The 18,645-nt window shown below is 45.3% G+C and overlaps 1 protein-coding gene across 2 annotated transcripts in view; it reads left to right on the top strand.

Annotated features, from left to right (window-relative positions):
• The first annotated feature begins 297 nt into the window (after positions 1-297).
• kcnq5b (potassium voltage-gated channel, KQT-like subfamily, member 5b) overlaps positions 298-18,645 on the top strand; it is a 107,832-nt gene continuing 89,484 nt past the window's right edge. For both annotated transcript variants that reach the window (XM_069721721.1, XM_069721720.1), the window contains exon 1: positions 298-1,105. In XM_069721721.1, the coding sequence (XP_069577822.1) occupies positions 765-1,105 (341 nt within the window). In that variant the 5' untranslated portion in view covers positions 298-764. The remainder of the gene's footprint in view (positions 1,106-18,645) is intronic.

The following is an 18,645-nucleotide window of genomic DNA, read 5'->3' as shown; positions in this document are numbered from 1 at the left end:
AAAAAAAGAAGTCCTTTTTGGTTCCACCGTGATATTTTCTGCAGATGTGCAGCGAGCCGTCCACTGCGGTTCATTTTTCCAGCTCACCGAGTGGAAAATTCATCAGAACCCGTGTCACCTGATAGGCTTTTCTCAAAAAAAAATAATAAAAAAAAATAAAAAAATACGTGGTTTAATTTTGGAACTTTCTCGGCAAATTAAATTACACGAGGAGCGACGGCGGCTCGTTTGCGTCTCGGCTGCTCGTGAGCGCGCGCGCGGCCGGCGTCCCTCTCTGACTGGGATGTGGAGGGAAGAACCGGGGGAGAAGGAGAGAGCCGCCGGGCACGGGCGGCGTTGATGTACATTCTGCTGTGGACGCGCAACAGGCGGTAAACGCGCCGTGGACAGAGAGGGCGTGTGTCCCCGCGCTCCTCACGGACACGCACTGCTTCTGTAAGTTTTGTTATTTTAGTCGGACCGGGCAGCCACCCCGCCACCCCCGCGCGCAGGACCAGACACCGTGGATACCTTTACGCGCGGTGGCGGTTGAGTAAATGGGAAGAGGTTGATGCAAGAGGAAAGAGGGCGGTCAGACTGTGACGGCGGACCCGCGCGCCCCGCGTTGCTTTCACTCCCAACTCTGTTAGACTGCGTCTCGCACGTGCGATTTTATCGTTCGTCCAGGGCAGGACTCCCCCCCCCCCGACCCCACTCCCAACCCGGTAGCCAACACGCATGCTTGAAGAGACCTCCGCGCACTTGACGCCCGCTCTGGTGATGCCATGCCCCGGAACCACAGCGGAGACGAAGGCGGCACCGGGCTCTGGATGAGGACGTCGCCGGGCCACCGAAACGAAGGCTACGGCTTAAAGGATGTGGAGTCCGGACGGAGGATGATGAACAACGCCGGAGACGGTTTGCTGTCCACCTCCAGCGCCACAGGTGCTGCCGGGTCGGACAGCCTGCGGGGGAAGCAGGGAGCCCGGCTCAGCCTGCTGGGGAAGCCGCTCATATACAGCGCGCAGAGCGGCCGGAGGAACGTGCGCTACCGGCGCCTGCAGAACTACCTGTACAACGTGCTGGAGAGACCGCGAGCCTGGGCGTTCATCTACCACGCGTTCGTGTAAGTTCCCCTCGCGATTTGCTTGATGCGAAGTTGCACACCTGTTGATGCTCACTGTAGAAACGTACTTTTTTTTAATTTTTAATTTTTTTAAAACGTTCACACATCACTTCGTCACTTTTTCTTTTTTTTGTTCTTTTTTTTGTTTTTGCGTACGACGGCTGATGTGATAAAAGCAGGCTTCTCTTCAATAACACACGAGCAGCTCCTCACCAGAGTCGGTTTCACAGCTCCCAACAGAAAAACAAAATCCCTGCGCTGTGACAATCCACCCAGAATCAGCAGGTTTCTCACACGAAGAGAAGCTCGCACGCAAAAACTCGGTGGAGGCTTTAACACACTCAAGATTTCACTCAAATCTTACTTTGTAGCAGTAAACGTCAAAGAGCAGTGCCTTTTCATCGACTTCTGCATTTCTCAGGGCCCTCGGTGTCATTTTGCGCTGTTAAAAACAGCTCGGAGGTCAGTTTGGCCGCGGAAGGTCAAGGATCGGGAACATCTCTGTCCGTCCGTCCTCTCCGGCACAGCTGCGTTTGATTTCCCGCGTGCATGCCTGTCTCTCCTTGTTGTTGTTGTGAGATCTGAACCGTTTCTGAGAGGAAGGAAGTCGAGACACATGCTGACTGTAGAGCACCATCTTTTTTTTTCTTCTTCTTCTTCTTCTTTTTTTTTTTTTTTTTTTTTTTTTTTGGTGTGTGGGTGGGTGTCTGTCTGTGCACCAGAGGGGAGGCGTTAAACAGAGAAGCTGTGCGAGCTCGAGCAGCTCGCGAAGTTGATCACTTTTATTTTTAAAGCATCCTTGAAGAGCAGCTATTTCAGATTGAGTTTCAGGTGTTGCTGGACGAGGCCGACGCCGAGCGCACCGGGTCTCTGCTCTCACCTCTTAAATGTGATGTTTAGCGAAGTCACTTTTTCTTTTTTTGTTCCTTTCAGAAATTACAGTAACTTGACTGTTAAAACTTCCTGCTTTTTACAGAAAATTTCAGAATAAAGGTACGGTCCCATCAGAAATCAGAAAGTGAAATGCGTGTTGCTGTTACATCCCTTTATGATGGAAGGTAGCGATGGGAAATAATCGATAACCGTGGGATTATGTAAGGAATTCAATACTTTGCAGTTACAATAAAACACCATATCCGTTGAATTTAGAGTTAAAAGCTGGAATTAAACTCAAACTTGAAGTAATTGTTAAAGTTCGGACGTCCTATCGGATGCTGATCTGTCTTCAGATATGGTTAGAAAAACATGGTTCATTTATTCGCAAACAAAACACCAAATTAAATATTTCAATACGTTACAGACGCCTCATTGAGCGATGACCTTTGTCGGATGTCAGGCGTCCGTGTTTGTTTTGATTTTTCGGGCATTTTCTGTATCATCAGAATAAAAAACAAGTTTTGCAGTTGTATCTCTCTTCAATTAAAATGTTCTTAACTCCAATGTGCAAATCAACGACTGAACACACTGGCAAGTTGAGGAAGCGTGTTTTATTCTGGACTCGCAAGGCGGTGTGTGACCTCAAAGATCAGCTCTGTCAAAGTTCACCAAAGACGGGTTTATGAGCCCAGGCAAGGGATTCCAGTTGATTTTCAACACAAAATCTTGGCCGTTTTAAACGTTTCGAAGGCCTCAGCTCCGACACGTCCTTCCATTCAGATTCTATGTTTTACATTTGTACAACTGAAAAGCCTGAATTGAGTTATTTGCTTTGACTGAATTGGAGCATCTGCTATTTCCGGTCATTCAGAGTTTGTTTTACGTCCCAGATTTCCGACTGCCGTGCGTCGTGGGCAACATTTCCTTCTCTAAATCTGAAGTAACTTGAATTAAAACAAAATGTAAATAAAAAAAAGGAATATTAATGTAAATTCAGGTGTCCTTACGCTGTTCGCGACAATTTATAGTCTCGTCCATCTGCGAAAGAGTTTGAGTCCTCGGTTCGGCCTCGGTTCTTTGAGCGGTCCAGCTCTGCGGTGACCTCCGTGGTTTCCGTTTATTGGGTCCATAACTCAGAGAGAGATACACCAGTGGGTCTCCTTTGGCTGTTGATCGGAAAGGTTGATTTAAAAAAAAAAAAGAAGTATAATTTCCATATCTTATGAAAGTGTTGACTCACGCGTGCCCAAAGGGATCTTCGGACTCGGTCCTGAACATTTGGAACGCACGGTTGGCTGGCTGGAAGTTGGTGAATGATTTTCTTTCATTCTCGGAGCTTGGAGTGGAGATGTGTGTGTGTGTGTGTGTGTGTGTGTGTGTGTGTGTGTGTGTGTGTGTGTGTGTGTGTGTGTGTGTGTGTGTGTGTGTGTGTGTGTGTGTGTGATGAATGTAGCCACGATGGTTAGTGGCCCTTAAAGTTGCACTGGTCTGCTGATATGACGATTGTTGCAGCTGAGCGCCTTTGTCATCCGTCTTTATCTGTGAAATAAGAAGATTGTGATTCACACTTCCTGCTGTTGGAGATATCCGGGCCGAGACGGGAGTCCTGACGCTACCGTAACTATGATGGCTGAGCTGGACGGGCTTCAGTGAGCCAGCCGGGGCTGAAGTCGGACGGCCTCGGCCGACGTGTTACTGAGGCCGAACCGGACCGAGCAAAATCACTTTTATTCGCGTTTGCTCGTGTTGAGTCGCTGCTACTTAACTCTTGCTCTGTCTGGCAACGCGCGCAAACTAACTCCGCTACCTGTTTTTAGTTTGGTACCTTGTCACCTTTTTCATTGCTCAAGGTTTTGCAGGTCCGACAAAAGACGTAACAAACCGAAATGAAATGAAATTGGAAGGAGTGGCCGTGCAAAGTGGGACTGCGCGATTCTGAATAAAACGAGTCAAGATTTTCGTGCTTAGAATTGAGATCACGATCTTCCCACGCGATTTGTTTCTCATAAACGTTTACTGCACTCGTTTAACTGCTGCAGAAGACATTAGACCGGGCGCATCAACGAGGGGATGAGCGTTTCGAGCAAAAAATGGAATTCGAAAGTTGCTCGGAACTTATCGACTGTTTGGGTTTTAGGTGCATTACCGCCACCTTGTGACAGGAGTAGCACATTACAATCAGGCCCTGGTAAAAAAAAACAGCGGAAATAAGGAACGCAATAGTCGCATATGCTAATCGTTTAAAAAAAAAAAAATATTTTAATGACAATTCAAATATTCAAAAATCATGACTCATCAGAAACATCAACATTGAACAACAGAAAGAAAACGCTCTTGTTTTTTTTTTTTTTTTAGCTTATACAGCACCTTTAATGAATCTAAATATAAAAACAATCAGTTTCAGTCTCTCTTTTCAAACACCGACTTTGAAGTGTTTTACTGAGCATTTTCTTTTCACCGATGTTTCTTGCTCGCTCTCGCTGGGGTTTGTTTTTCACATGGCGAGACTCCGCCTTCTCGTTTGTTGATGGAGAACGGAGGCGCGCTTGTTTTATTGCGGCAGATGTCCCGAATGAAAAGCAGTCGATTCGTTGTCATTTAAAAAGCGAGGTTGCACAGAGGCATGAACCCAGACTGGGATTTTGATACCCAGCAGGGCCGACCCAAATCCCTTCAGGGCCCAGGGCGAGATTTTATTTGAGGATCCCCGTCACAGATTCACCACCCAGTCATTTGGTGAAACAGGAAACAATGTGTTTTTTAAAAACCTATTGTGTAACTAATATGCAGAGAAAAGCCTTGTTGGTCGGAGCGGTGCCTTTTTCGTGGTTGCCTCATTCATCTTTGAAAAATGCCGTTCCCGATGCTCGCATTAGACGAAACATTGTCTCTGATATTCAACACCAGAAAGTTCCTGAGGCCGGGTTGTATGAAAGCAGTTCTATGCGACAGTAAATGAAAACGATTTACATATTTTATCATGAAACTTTAAATGGTGTGTTGTTATTTATTGTGTTTTTCAAGAGGCGTGATTATCGTGATCGTGTTAAAGTAATTTTGATAAACTGCACTTCTGTACTTTCTGAAAAAAAAACGACACATTATTCCCCGACAGCAGCTTTAATAAATGTTTTTGTGACTTTTCATACATTACAGCGAAGATGTTTTTCCTCTTCACTCCTCTTGCTTTTATAAGCAGGAGAACAATAATTGGAGTAAAAACCTGTGATTTTCTTTACTGAATGGTTCAGTAAAAGTTTCTAAAAGGTAAAATCAAGACTCCTACATTAGGGATTTTTGTTTCAATCAAAAATACAATTAGCAAATTGATCGGAACTATTAGTCGACTATTACCCATATACGTAAAGACATTTATACACTTCTCTGTTTAATAACAACCTGTAGCCAGAGGACGATTATCTTAGCACACCACTAGATGCCACTAAATTCTCCACACAGTTTTTTTTTTTTTTTTTTTAAAGCGGTGATGCTTATAAAGATCGAATGTCGCTGCTTTCGCATTTTAGGCTCCGCCCCAAACTCCACACCGACATTAGCGACTCCCTGTGAACATTTAGCTGCTCAACATTCATGGTGCGTCATTTTTTTTGAATCTCATTTCCCGGCCTCCGCCTCCTCTGCTCTACGTTTACAGTCACCAGAAACACCAACGTGTTCACCTGACGGACGGAGCTTCGGTAACGCTGGCTGAATTTAAAACCAGGAGGGCATCTATTGAGTCCAGAGCTTTCTCAGCCTGAACGTTTTATCTTTGTGCTTTTATGTTTCACTGTTGGAACTTTGGGTTTTATCTCGCCGTTCCTGACATCGTTTTATTCTTTTGTGCTTTTATGTTTCGCATTTGAAACTTTGTGTTGCTGCTAATCTCCCCCCCCCCCCTAAAGGAGATCTTTTGATCTCCGTGGAACAAACCTGCTTGAATAAAGGCTAAATAAATAAACATGTAACTGTTTGAGATTGCCACAACTTTATAAGGTGATAATTTATTACCAGAATAAATGTAGCTGTAGATAACGTAGTCCTACCTCGATTTTCAGAAGAAATATGTTAGAGTTTTGTTTAAAGCTTCAGAGAACATCATATTGCGGCGTATTATTCACGTGCATGTTCTGAATAAGTCCCGGTTTCGGCACGAAATAGAGATACGAGGCACCATCCTCTTTTAGACCTTCGCTTCGCCAGCTTCTTAATCGACTGCATCTCCTCAATCAGCTGATCGAAGTCTCGTTTATGTGGTGAAAAATGCGGCGTCTCTCACGTCCTCGGCGAGTTTGTTGCTAACTTCGCCTCCCCGCGCCGCTCTGATTACCTGGCAGGAGTTCAATTTCATCATCCGCTGCTTCCAGGAGGTATTAATCGTTAAAAAAAAAAAAAATAAAGCAAACCCTGCTCTGTTTCCTTATCTGCCCCGATGCCCCGTCTGAGCCCGACACATTAGGAACAGGTCAGAGGAGCAAATAGGCTTACGAGCCTGCCCTCGCGGCAGCCGGTCATCCTCCGTGTGACGAGCCCACGCGGCGCATCCTCCCTGCCTCCGATGCTCCCGGTCACATTTCACCTTGAACCGCGTGCCGCTCCATGACAGCAACAGCACTGAGCCGGTCTTTGTGTGTCGGGCCCGGGGTCCCGGCCGGCCCTCCTCCTCCTCCTCCACACACACACACACACACACACACACACACACACACACACACACACACACGCACACACGCACAGTGCTGCCATTCATCTCACCTCTGGATTAACAGGCTCTTATCCTCGCAAGTATGTTCGGGTGCAGGAAAATGTGGGGGAAAGGGATACAGTGCTCCTTCACCTCGGGTTTCTGAGGAGGGAGGTGACGTGAACTCGCTGCTCTCACTTGTTAAATATCTATCAGTCGCTTTATTGTTAGGAACACTCGGATTTATAGGATGCTGGCTCATCCTGAAAGCCGCGTTTGATGCCCGCGCGTCGAAGCCAGCAGACTGCAATAAAATGTTTAGTAGACATGTGAATGGCTAATCAGACGCTGCTCTAAATCCCACTGCTGTTACGTATTACGCTTCGAGCCGTCGGCTGCAGTCGAGCCTTTTAAGATCGCGTCGCTCCGAAGGATCTGTTTTTGTCCGCACGCCCCCGGCCCGCCGTCATCTGCTTCGCCGCGGAAGCCGGTCTGCGTGAGCGTCGTCGGACGGACGGACGGACGGACGCCGCCCCTTTTTCGCGTTCTCCGCAGCAGATCGGGACCACACGTCTGAACCCTTCGCGACGTGCCGGGTGCGGCGTTTTTGCGCCGTACTCGGTTGGAAAGAAGCGTCTGATAAACAGCGAGGAGCGACCGGCCCGTTCGCTTCAGAAGAAACGGGCCGGTTTGATCGGCGCCGTGAGCTTCGGAAGCGGAGCCGTGACGGCTTCGTCCGGACGGACGACGCAGGAGACGTGTCACGATGGTTCACGCTGGAAATCTGAAAAGTCGGACTCACGTGTGGAAGGACGGTGAATGTGTGCTTTCAATGGTAGTTTGTGGAGTTAAGAATGTGATATTCGGTCTTTGCCGCGAACAGCGGTGTAACGGTGACCAAAATTAACAGTTCGATACGCTCTTTTAATCGAGAGAAAAAAAGAAGCCGAACTTTAGTTCAATGTTTTTTAACAACCCCGTTTCCCAAAGTTAAGACGCCGTGTAAAGTGTAAATAAAAACAGAATGTGGTGATTTGCAACTTGTATTTAATTGAAAATAAAACGAAGACAAAGACTGTTTTTGTTCGCGTTATACACAGCGTCCCAACCGTTTTGGAAACCAGCCCGAAATTGGCCGGCGCCATCTTGCTAGTTCGGAGCGGTTTGGAGCAGGAAGTGACCATATTTGGACTCGATTTGGAAACCCGACGATACTACGTCCCGCCCACCGATAGCTGGAACCTGACGCACCACAGGCCTGTCAATCAAACAGACACGCCCACAAAAAGAGCTTTTTGAGGCTTATTTTCTAACTAATGACGGGATTATTTTTAGACGGACCGCGAGAAAACTAATAAGAAGGAGCGACTTTAGCTAACAACACCTGAGATAACTTGTGAAATTGTTTTATTGACTTTGTATTTGATGAGAGAAGTTGAATGGGGAGTCCATGGAGCCGGAGGCCTTTTGGAGCCGACCTCTAGTGGCTCTCGGTGGTATTGCAGCTTAAGGAACTCCTGCATCGGATTCATTTTTCAGACCTGGACGGAACGTCCACTTTTGTATACAATCTACAGTTGTACGTCGACGTGTCGACAGAAGGAAGCCGAGGGTTGAACCGCCAATATTAAAGAATATTGCACAACCCGCTCCGCCATCTGAACCCACCACGTTACATTTCTCTAAAGCAGGTTTTCCTGCGACCCGTTTGTGGTGCAGAATGTTGCAGAAGCACCGCTCGACGTATGCTGCAAGCGAAGATAAGGTTCAACCACCGCCGTCTTGTTTGTGTGAGCGGTGAGAATTTTTTTGATTAACTGCTCGGAACTGCTCTTCACTGGAGTTTTTAGCTTACTCAAACGGAGAGAAACGGCACATTTTCAGGGACTATTTTGAGATTAATGCACGTTTTATGTGGAAGTGAGTATTTGCAGCAGCGGTGTGTGTGCGTGCGTGTGCGTGCGCGTGCGCGTGTGCGTGTGCGTGTGGTCGACTCAGAGTGAGCAGGAAGGAGAGAGAACATGTCAGCCGGTGCGACAGTGCGGCTCACGTGTGTTTAATAGTTTCTGGACAACGATGGGAGCCGTGTGGTGCTGAAGATACATCACGCTTTCACTACACAGGCGGCGGCTGTCGGCGGGATGAATTCAATGTTTGTTTTGGTCTTTTGCTGGGGTATGTCCCCCGTAAGAAAAAGATATACCGTAGATCATCACGAACCTTTCAGTCTTGCAGAGATGAATTTCTTCAGCTCCGACGATGTGTTTGCACAATGTTCTGTTTAGTCTTGCACAAATATTTCTGGTGCGTTACAGAAGTCTGAACTTTTTTTTTTTTTTTTTTTGCTTTATGGTCCTTCAACATTGCTGGTTGTTCATTTACTGACTTGAAATCATAGTTTTCTGTATTTATGTCCTCTATGTGGCAGTTCATGGATTGAAAATTTCACCTCGAGTCAAATATGGTAATAACTCCTTTTTAAAAGAAAATCTTAATCATTTTATGTCTTCATGGTACCGAAGATACAGATGGAGCCAGATTTCCAGTGTTGTTTGATGAACTACATGAGTGCACCTAATGGCACAGTAAAGTTGTGGCTCGTTTCTTAGGTTGTGTATTCGCTATGGAGGCTAGTTTACACGTAATAGTCGTCAATAATGTAGAATAAATATTTGAATTGCTTTTACAAAAATCAAATCCGGCTATTTTCAACAGTTGTTTTTGATGAACCTTCTACGGTATTTATTTTCTAATTAATGACGGAATCATTTTCAGATGAACCGCCAGAAAACTAATAATAAGGAGTGACTTTAGCTAACAACACTGAAATAACTCGTGACATTTTTTTTTATTGACTTAGAATTTTATGAGAAGTTGAATGGGAGTCTATGGAGCCGCATGGCTTTTTGGAGCCGCCCTCTAGTGGCTCTCGATGGTATTGCAGCTTAAGACACTTTCGCATCGGCCTCATTTTTCAGACCCGGAAGCCACAAGCACTTTTATATACAGTCTTCATTACATTAAGGCCAACAGGGCTTTTAGACTCAAATCACAGCAAAGCGAACTGAATCTTTGAGCAACAGTCTGGTGACACAGTCAGGTTGAAACACTCAATTTATTAGTTATTTATTTTTTCGCTTCAATCAAAATTGTCAATTTCAGGTGGCTTTGGTGTTGTCACAACCTGACTTACCTGTTTTATTTTTGTATTAGGAACGTCACAAAATTCAATTCAGAATCTATTCTGTAAAAAATTCCCTCTGAGGGATTAATAAAGTATCTATCTATCTATCTATCTATCTATCTATCTATCTATCTATCTATCTATCTATCTATCTATCTATCTATCTATCTATCTATCTATCTATCTATCTATCTATCTATCTATCTATCTATCTATCTATCTATCTGTCTGTCTGTCTGTCTATCTATCTGTCTGTCTGTCTGTCTGTCTGTCTGTCTGTCTGTCCATGTATCTATCTATCTATCTATCTATCTATCTATCTATCTATCTATCTATCTATCTATCTATCTATCTATCTATCTATCTATCTATCTATCTATCTATCTCGCTATCTCGCTATCCATCCATCCATCCATCCATCCATCCATCCATCCATCCATCCATCCATCCATCCATCCATCCATCCATCCATCCATCCATCCATCCATCCAACCAATCCCGCGTGTGCATGTAAATCACTGTGGCTGTTTGTCACCAATCAGAGGAGTCGTCCCGGCTGAAGGGGAATCGCCTGCCGCACGTGTCATGTTTCACATCGGCGTTTACCCAGAGGGAGTTCCCCTCAGCGATGGCCTTTCTGTAAACACAAAGACGAGGCCGCGGTGCAGGGGCACGCCTACACACATGCATTCTGGGTATTGTGCTTTTAGCTAGGGGCAACATCATTTACCTAAACACAGCACCTGTTTGCCTCCTTTTTTTGTGTGTGTGTGTGTGTGTGTGTGGCTTTTGTTGAAAGTCCGCTTCGCTTTAATGCCTCCCACAGCCGAGGTCGAGGACGCATCAGGAGTTTGAGTTCTAAATGAGACCAGTTTTACTTGAGCTTCCAGACACCTACACAGACAGCTAGAGAAGAGAATCCCTCCGACAGACCGTGAACGGTGTCGGATCCTGGACAGGAAGTCCTGGCTGCAGCTGAGCCGCTGATCATTGGTGTTATTTTTCCTTTTTCTTCTTCTTCGCCTGGCCGTCCCGAGAGTCTCCCTCTCTGATGAGAAGCTTCTTTGCGGCTGATTGTGCCAGCCAGTCATTTTCACAGATTCAGGTCTGTGTGACAAGATGCTGCTTGACTCACCTTTTTATCATCGGCTCAGTCCTTCCCTCCTCACCGCCTCTCCCTCACACACACACACACACACACACACACACACACACACACACGCACACAGGACACAGGACACAGCCAGCTTCCGAATGTATTTCCATGTAGGCAACCGCTCAAAGCGTCGGACAAGTCCCTAAGTGAAAAGGGCAATTTTGAGCGCTTTTGTGTTGCCATAGCAACAGATGCTGCCTTTCTTGAGCTCAGTCAAAAAAACAAACAAACAAGAAAAGATGACTTGGGTGGGTTTCAATAAGCAAACAAAATTGAACAAGCAAGCGTTTCCTCCTTCCTGCCCGCCTGCCTGCGTCGCGGTCATGCGCTGACGGCGAAGCCCACCGCCGAAACGCTATCCCCGCTGCGCTGCCATGGCCGGCAGTTAAGTCACAGCTGATACAAGCCGTGCCCCCACCCCCCGCCCCAACCCTCCACCATGCTATATTTAGGCACGGATCCACTAGTTGGGTCTTCATGGGTCTGTGGGTCCGTTATGTGCCTGTGGGAAATAACGCAGCTAACCCTGAACGCCCCCCCCCACTGCCTCGATCGCACATGTAATTTACGACTCATCTTGTATTGATCAGGACAGGTTTTTAAATTTTTTTTTTTTTTTTTTATGGACTTTCCTTCCTCTCCAGGAAGAAGGAGCGGACCCCGTGGCTGGATGTGACCCTTTTTCCATTTGATTTTCCATTAAGCATATTTTGCAAAAGATGAAAATCAGTCGCGCGCATATTTAATTCAATTGTATTTATATAGCGCCAGATCACGACAGGTTATCTCACGACAGTTGACGCCGTCCTGACAACAGAACTTTACAGCATCGTACAGACGAACCCAAGAGTTCAACAATTCCCACATGAGCCTTTTAAAGGCCCTTTAAAGGGAGAAAAACCTCCAAATTTGATTGAAGTCACAACTTCACCAGATATTGCAGCAAACGTCAAAAAGAGCCAGAGTACTGGAACGCTTCAGGAAAGTGTTTTAAATATAGCAGCACCGTGCCTCGTTGTAGTGTGACGTGGGTGGGCTTCGCACTACAGCAGTCATAATGCTTGTGCGTGTGTGCGTGCGTGCGTGTGTGTGTGTGTGTGTGTGTGTGTGTGTGTGTGTGTGTGTGTGCGTGCGTGCGTGTGTGTGTGCGTGCGTGTGTGTGTGTGTGTTGGACAGCGGGCTGTCCTGTGCAAAGACAAAGGATTTACCTCTCTCCACATTTGCAGCCAGCCCAGGTCGAAGTACACACACACACACACACACACACACACACACACACACACACACACACACACACACACACACACACACACACACACACGCTGAAGTGTGGTCCTGGTGGCACATCAGGGAGATGAAGCAGCAGCCTCCCCCCTCCACCCCCACCCTCCCCCACCCACACACACACACACACACACACACACACACACACACACACACACACACACACACACACACGCACACACACACGCACACACACCCTCCACCCCCCGGCGCTCTGCTTGGCACGAGCCTGGTAAAGCTGCATGGTAGTGGGTGACAGGCCAGAGGCCCTCTGACCTCCCTGTCTTACCCACAGGGGCAGCTGGGTAGCCCGCCTATCACCTCTTTCTCTGCTTGTGTAACGTCACCACAGCGCCTCGTCATCGCACTGCTACAGCTCATGGCTTCCTGTTTGGACACAAAAAACACTCCTGAACAAGGCGTCCTTTCTAAGTTGCAACCAGCAGGTTTATAAAACATGAATTAATCATGTGCTAATTCGGTATAGAGCCAATTGCGAGGACATTTACATTGAAAAAAAAAACTAATTTCATTGCTTTCGTTTTAGCAAGTGAACTAATTTGTTTTTACTAATGGCTTTTCTAACAATTTTATAATTGCACTATTACAAAATAAAGAGAGCATTACCAGCACTGAACGTGAAAAATTCAGATGTCACCCCGACCCCTGTTTCCCACGCAGCATGGGCTGCTCTGGGCATGAAGTCGTGAGCTGGTACACAGTCCCTCTGTTTGGGAATATAAAAAGCTCAGTGTGGGAACCTCAGTGCAGGGCAGCCTCACTCAGATCCACTTCTAACAACTCAGAGGGAACACACACACACACATATATATATATATATATATATACACAGGTACAGGTATTGCCTACATCCCGGGCTGGTATCAAAGAGTTTTCATTCCGGTACCTCGACTTTGTCCTGATGTATACATTTTCAGAAAGAAAGTTTATTTTTTTTATTACACTTTACTCTTTTAGTTTTCACGCAGTTTCGAGGAGAAGAGTTTAAACCAAGTTTTTTTTTCTGTTGCTACAATTAACGGTTGTCCCCCAGAAAGCTTCCCATCGAAGATATCCCTGGAGGCTACAATTTACCAGTTTCCCCTGAACGCCTCAGATGTTATAAGTATGCTGTGCTCAAGCGAGGTTGTGTTTACCGTGTACACGAGAAGAGTCCACGCGAACGGCGCCCTCTTGTGGTATTCACGATTTCTGAACTCGACATTTTCCTCTCAGCCCAAAATGAACGTGTTGTTGACGTGTTTGATGACGTTTACGGAAATGGCAGACGCCATAGAAGTTGGTTTCGTTGGATGTTAAGCTAATATATTGTAACTTTAGTCACGTGTAGTTTTTCATCATATGTTTAACAATGCGTCCAAGGAAAATGTTGATGTTCCAACAGCCTGATATTCTCACTTTGTCATTATTTTCCTGGGTTACGTTACCCGCCTGCAAGCTTGCTAAAATTGTACCTGTGGGTTCTAGACGCCGCCGAAAAAAGTTGTTATTTTATGTTTTGTTATACATAATCACTAATAATGGAGCCAATTTTTTTTTATCAGTTAATTAGAAACCACTCATGTTGTGACTTTTTTTTTTCTCGTTTGTGTTTTATGCCTACAAATCATGAATGTCAGGGGTCAACGCATTTCTGAGTCGGAGTCCGTGAGAGGAGCCATATTTTCTGGTCAACCTCCATTTTTCCCATAGTTACTCCTCCTCCTCTTCCTCCTCTTCCTCCTCCTGCAACCAGCGAGAGTCCCCAGAACTATTCAAAGGCTCACGATCCCACAAAGCCGCGGCCCGTCCGGTGGCAACTCTTGACTTGTCCTCGCGAAAATCAGACGACGTTTGGCGGAAAAGTCAGCTGGGCCGGAGGGCTGAGGTTAAAGTGCTGAGGTATGAACGAACGCCGCGGCGGTTTTAACCATTACGTTACACTTTTCTTGTAGCTGACTTGTCAGAACACATTAGTGGTAAGTTTGCTCAAGAGGTCACCTCGGGCGAAGTCCTCTGTCATTTAGATAGAGTGCTCTGCTTTCTCTGTGTGTGTGTGTGCGCGTGTGTGTGTGTGTGTGTGTGTGTGTGTGTGTGTGTGTGTGTGTGTGTGTGTGTGTGTGTGTGTGTGTGTGTGTGTGTGTGTGTGTGTGTGTGTGTGTGTGTGTGAGAGACGCGGGGGTTCACACACATAGCCGCTGACGTGAAGAGGTCTTCATATGCTTTCGCTTTTATAATCTTTTTTTTTTTTTTCTTTCCTTTGAGGTGTGTGTGTGTGTGTGTGTGTGTGTGTGTGTGTGTGTGTGTGTGTGTGTGTGTGTGTGTGTGTGTGTGTGTGTGCGCGCGCGCAGCCTCTTCAGGAGTGTTATGTCAGCTCTTACAGCTGCAGAAATTCTGCCTTTCATAACACCACTGCAAGTACAGTATTTTTGAAATGTGGTGAGCACACATCACATCAGCACATCAGTGCAGAATGACTCCCGTCCACAAAACAACATGACAATGAGCGCATGACGATTGGTCCCAAGATACTGCGGATAAACACGAGCTCCGGTGATACGTGCTTTTTATACGAGTCACCGTCACATTAGGAGACAAATAAAAGAGCTACGGAGCGTCCCAAATCATCACAGTCTCGACTGCAGGTGCATCAGACGAAAACAAAATTGTTCATTGCGCCACCGAGGAGATGGCCGCCAAAAATAATGACGCTCAAGAGAGGAACATTAATGACGTGGCACGATAATGGATTTGAACATTGTCCTTTTTAGATGAACAAGAAATAGCAGGTGCACATACAGCACACAATATGTAGAAGGGACGGGTGATTAAACAATATAATCGAATAGTTTATGCAACTATCGTTGTGTTTTGAAAAATACATTTTCCTTGTTTTCGCTGCCACCAGAAGGTGGCGATAATTCACCCGAAGGCTGTTTGCCAAATACCATCGAGCAACAAAGGACAGAGAAGATGAACCTTAAAGCTGGGCTCGGACTACACAATGTATTTGTCTTGCACGGTCGTCACTATGTCGGATTAAATTAAACTGCCATGAAATTATTGCCCTATCGAGGCATAATGTTTGATGCTAACGGTCCTCTGCTGGAAATTTGTCGGCGACAGCTAAATTGCATCAAAATGGGGCTGAATCGTAGACTGTGTATAAAAGTGGACGTAGCGGAAGTTGCCTTGAATTTGCTCTCTAATCCATTGCTCATTTGTTTCATGCATCACTAAGACACGTTTTTAACAAAAGTAAGTCAAATTTCTCCACGTCACTTACATTTAATTTGGTTGCTTTATTCTCAAAAGTTGTGAAGAAATAACTAGGGCATGCTGGGAAATGCTAATACGGTACTGTAAACACCGGGAGTAGTGTTGAATGAGGCTTCTCAACACACCGACATGTTACTCCACCAAAGAGTCTCCCTGAACACAAACTGAAGTCTAACCTAGAAAATAAACTCACAAAATCGAACTCTTTCGCTCTATTTTATTCAACTCCGGCATTTTCCTCTCCAGAAATTTGCTGTGTGCCCAATAATGAATGAAACGTTACAAATCGGCACGTTTGAACAAAAGTATGATATCATTTCTCCGCGTCCCTTCGATTTTATTTGGTCGCTTTATTCTCAAAAGTTTCGCAGAAATAAGTAGGGCATGCTGGGAAATGCCTGCACGGCACAGTAAACGCCAGGGGTATGTCGTACGTTGAATCACGCTACTGAAATATGACTCCGATAAAGAGTCTCCCTGAACACGAGCTGTAGTAAAATAAACTTCTTTCACTGTTTTATTTAACGCCATAAATTGTGTGTTTGTCATTTCCACTCTTGCATTCGAAGGGGAGGACGAGGCCACGAGGTTTTTAAGCGTGTTTACGTACAGTGTATCTCGGTCTGTATGTCCGTCAACTGGGAGGGTTGGTTGAGGGGGGTTAAACGTCGACTCGTAGGAAAACCTCGTATCCCCCGCGCCTAAATCGCGAGGAATCCCAGACAGCAGTGTTAAATGTCACTTCGGATCCCGGCGTAAGTCTGTTAAATGCACTCTGAGCCGCTGCCGTCACTGCCGCCTGCCAAGTCGTGTCTGCCTGTCGCTCCACAAATCAACTGTTGAAGCGTTTGTCTTTACAAAATGAGCTTGACCCCCCTCACAGCATGCCAGCTCAATGGGGTGGGTGGTGGTGGGTGGTGGTGTGGGGAGGTGGGGGGGGGTATCTGAGCAGGAACACCCAACAGCTGCTTGTTGGAATAACAGGAGTGACTGAAACGACAGCGCCACATGGGTCGTATTACCCACCGAGGCTTTTAATAGGCCGGCTTGACTGCGGAGAGAGCAGATTAGCGTGGAGTACAGTAGCCCGATCACATATCACAGATGAAAGGCATGTTGACAGAAGAATATATCGCCTTAGTGTGCTCTTTTGTCGAGCTGAGAGGGTTTTCGCCGAAGCACTTTTCCAGCCACGTTCGCCCCCAAAATGCTTCTTTCTTTTTTTTTCTTTTCTTTTTTTTGGTGAGATATTATTGATAGCTCATTGATGAAGCCCTCTGGGTTTAAGCTCCCCCCGTTGGAAGCTCCATCAGGCTGGCTTGTCACAGCGATTAAGTCATGCTCCTGCTGCACCGGAGCTCGATTCTACATATGGCCGCTGAGGTTTTTGGAAAAATATTTGTCAAAGTAATTTATATTTTAGCCCGGCTGTGGCGGGCGAGGATCGTGAAGTAGAATTATTGCTCTTGGCAGTTTGCAAGGAGATGGAAAACCAACCGTCGTTATTGGTTTTATAGGAGAATTAAATATACTTTAATGAGAGATTTTATTCATAACTTATATTTAGATCTCGTCCTCAAACTATGAGCTCCGCATATTTGTGTCTCCACAGCTCCCAAGTGCTCCCGGTGGCTTTACCCGCTTTCGCTTTTTGCGGAAAATTGAAATTAAAGACGCAGCCAGTTGTTAAACACACACTCGGCTCTCACCAATTTCCTGTCGTGATTAAGGAGTAGTGTACTTTGTAAATGCCCCAAAACCACCAGTATGACAACGGTTAAATCAGGCATTCCATATAATCTCACTTTAAATGGATGAAGTGAAGAAAAAGTTACTGCAGGGAAGCTGCTGCCTCTGGATTCACACTTCTCCTCCCCGGTGTTGCATCTTAATGTGCGCGTTACGAAGGTTCCTCTGACGTTTCGCTGACGCAGAATCACTTGTCGCGCTAGTAGGACGGACGTGTCATGCGCACGTGAAACAACATTTTGTTTTGGTGGAAATGAGAAAAAAAAAATGTAACGCACGTTTCAAAAACAGGTTTTTGTGCGCTCCAAACTTTGGACATTTATCAAACAAAAAATATGCATCAACAACCCCCCATAGAGAGTCAAATCTAAGTTGGATGGGTGACCGATTACGTCCACCAGCTGTCAATCATTCTGTCCTATTTTCCAGCATTAACTTTCATCACTTCACTCATTAATGATCTGCTGTTGGTTTTTGAGTTTAGGATTAAGTGCTTTTACTTAATTTTGAAGATATTTTTCTTGGGGCGGGGGGTGAGGGGGATTCTTCAATAACTTAATTTCTTATACATTTTAGTGTCAATAGCGTAAACCTCAATGGCCTCCTGTTGGTTATTCTACTGTGTAAAAATGTGCAATTGCATAATTTTGAGAAATGTACAATTATTAGAAAAAAAAACCCTGAGATTGTTGGTGTGAAGTCATTTTAACACACTGAAAAATAATGAAGTTGTATAGAATATTTCCAAATAAAATAAATCCTCAAAATTGTGCAAAACCTTATATTTCCAAATTAAGTCTTGCATTAAACCAACAGGAGACCAATGATTTGTGAAGTGATTTTGGTAACAGTGAACAAGGCTGAAGTTATTACATATTTTTAAAAAGGATTTATTATTCGGTGTGTGACTTTGTAGACGGTCCCTTCGCTCACAACCGGATATAGTTCGGATTGTAGTCTGTGATTGTCGCTTGTTGTGTTCCTTGAATGCATAAAGAGGGAAACACTTCAGTCCGCAGGTAAACAAATCCCACTTAAAATTTCATTATTGTTGATAGACTTTTTATTTTTCCTCCAAATTACTCGTCCTATATTCTTGTAAGACCTTTCGCCCGTTAAGCTTTCGGCTTTTTAACAAAATTTACATACGGAAAATCATCTCCAAAATCAGTAACAGTGAAAACTCCACCACTGTGATGCCAAAACGAACAACCTCAATGTATCGGAGACACTTGGAAGACTTTTTAAATACAATCATTCTCTGTGTCTTCATCAGCAGGCAAAGTGAAGATGTAAAAAAAAAACACAAAAAAACAGGCATTTTTATT

This window comes from Brachyistius frenatus, unplaced genomic scaffold (assembly GCF_029030835.1).
Source record: "Brachyistius frenatus isolate BFR_SWC_R1_liver_20210118 unplaced genomic scaffold, ASM2903083v1 Contig_271, whole genome shotgun sequence".
In the NCBI taxonomy this organism is placed as follows: Eukaryota; Metazoa; Chordata; class Actinopteri; family Embiotocidae; genus Brachyistius; species Brachyistius frenatus.
Note: the sequence above shows the minus strand (reverse complement) of the source record. Positions and strands in the feature narration are given on the sequence as shown.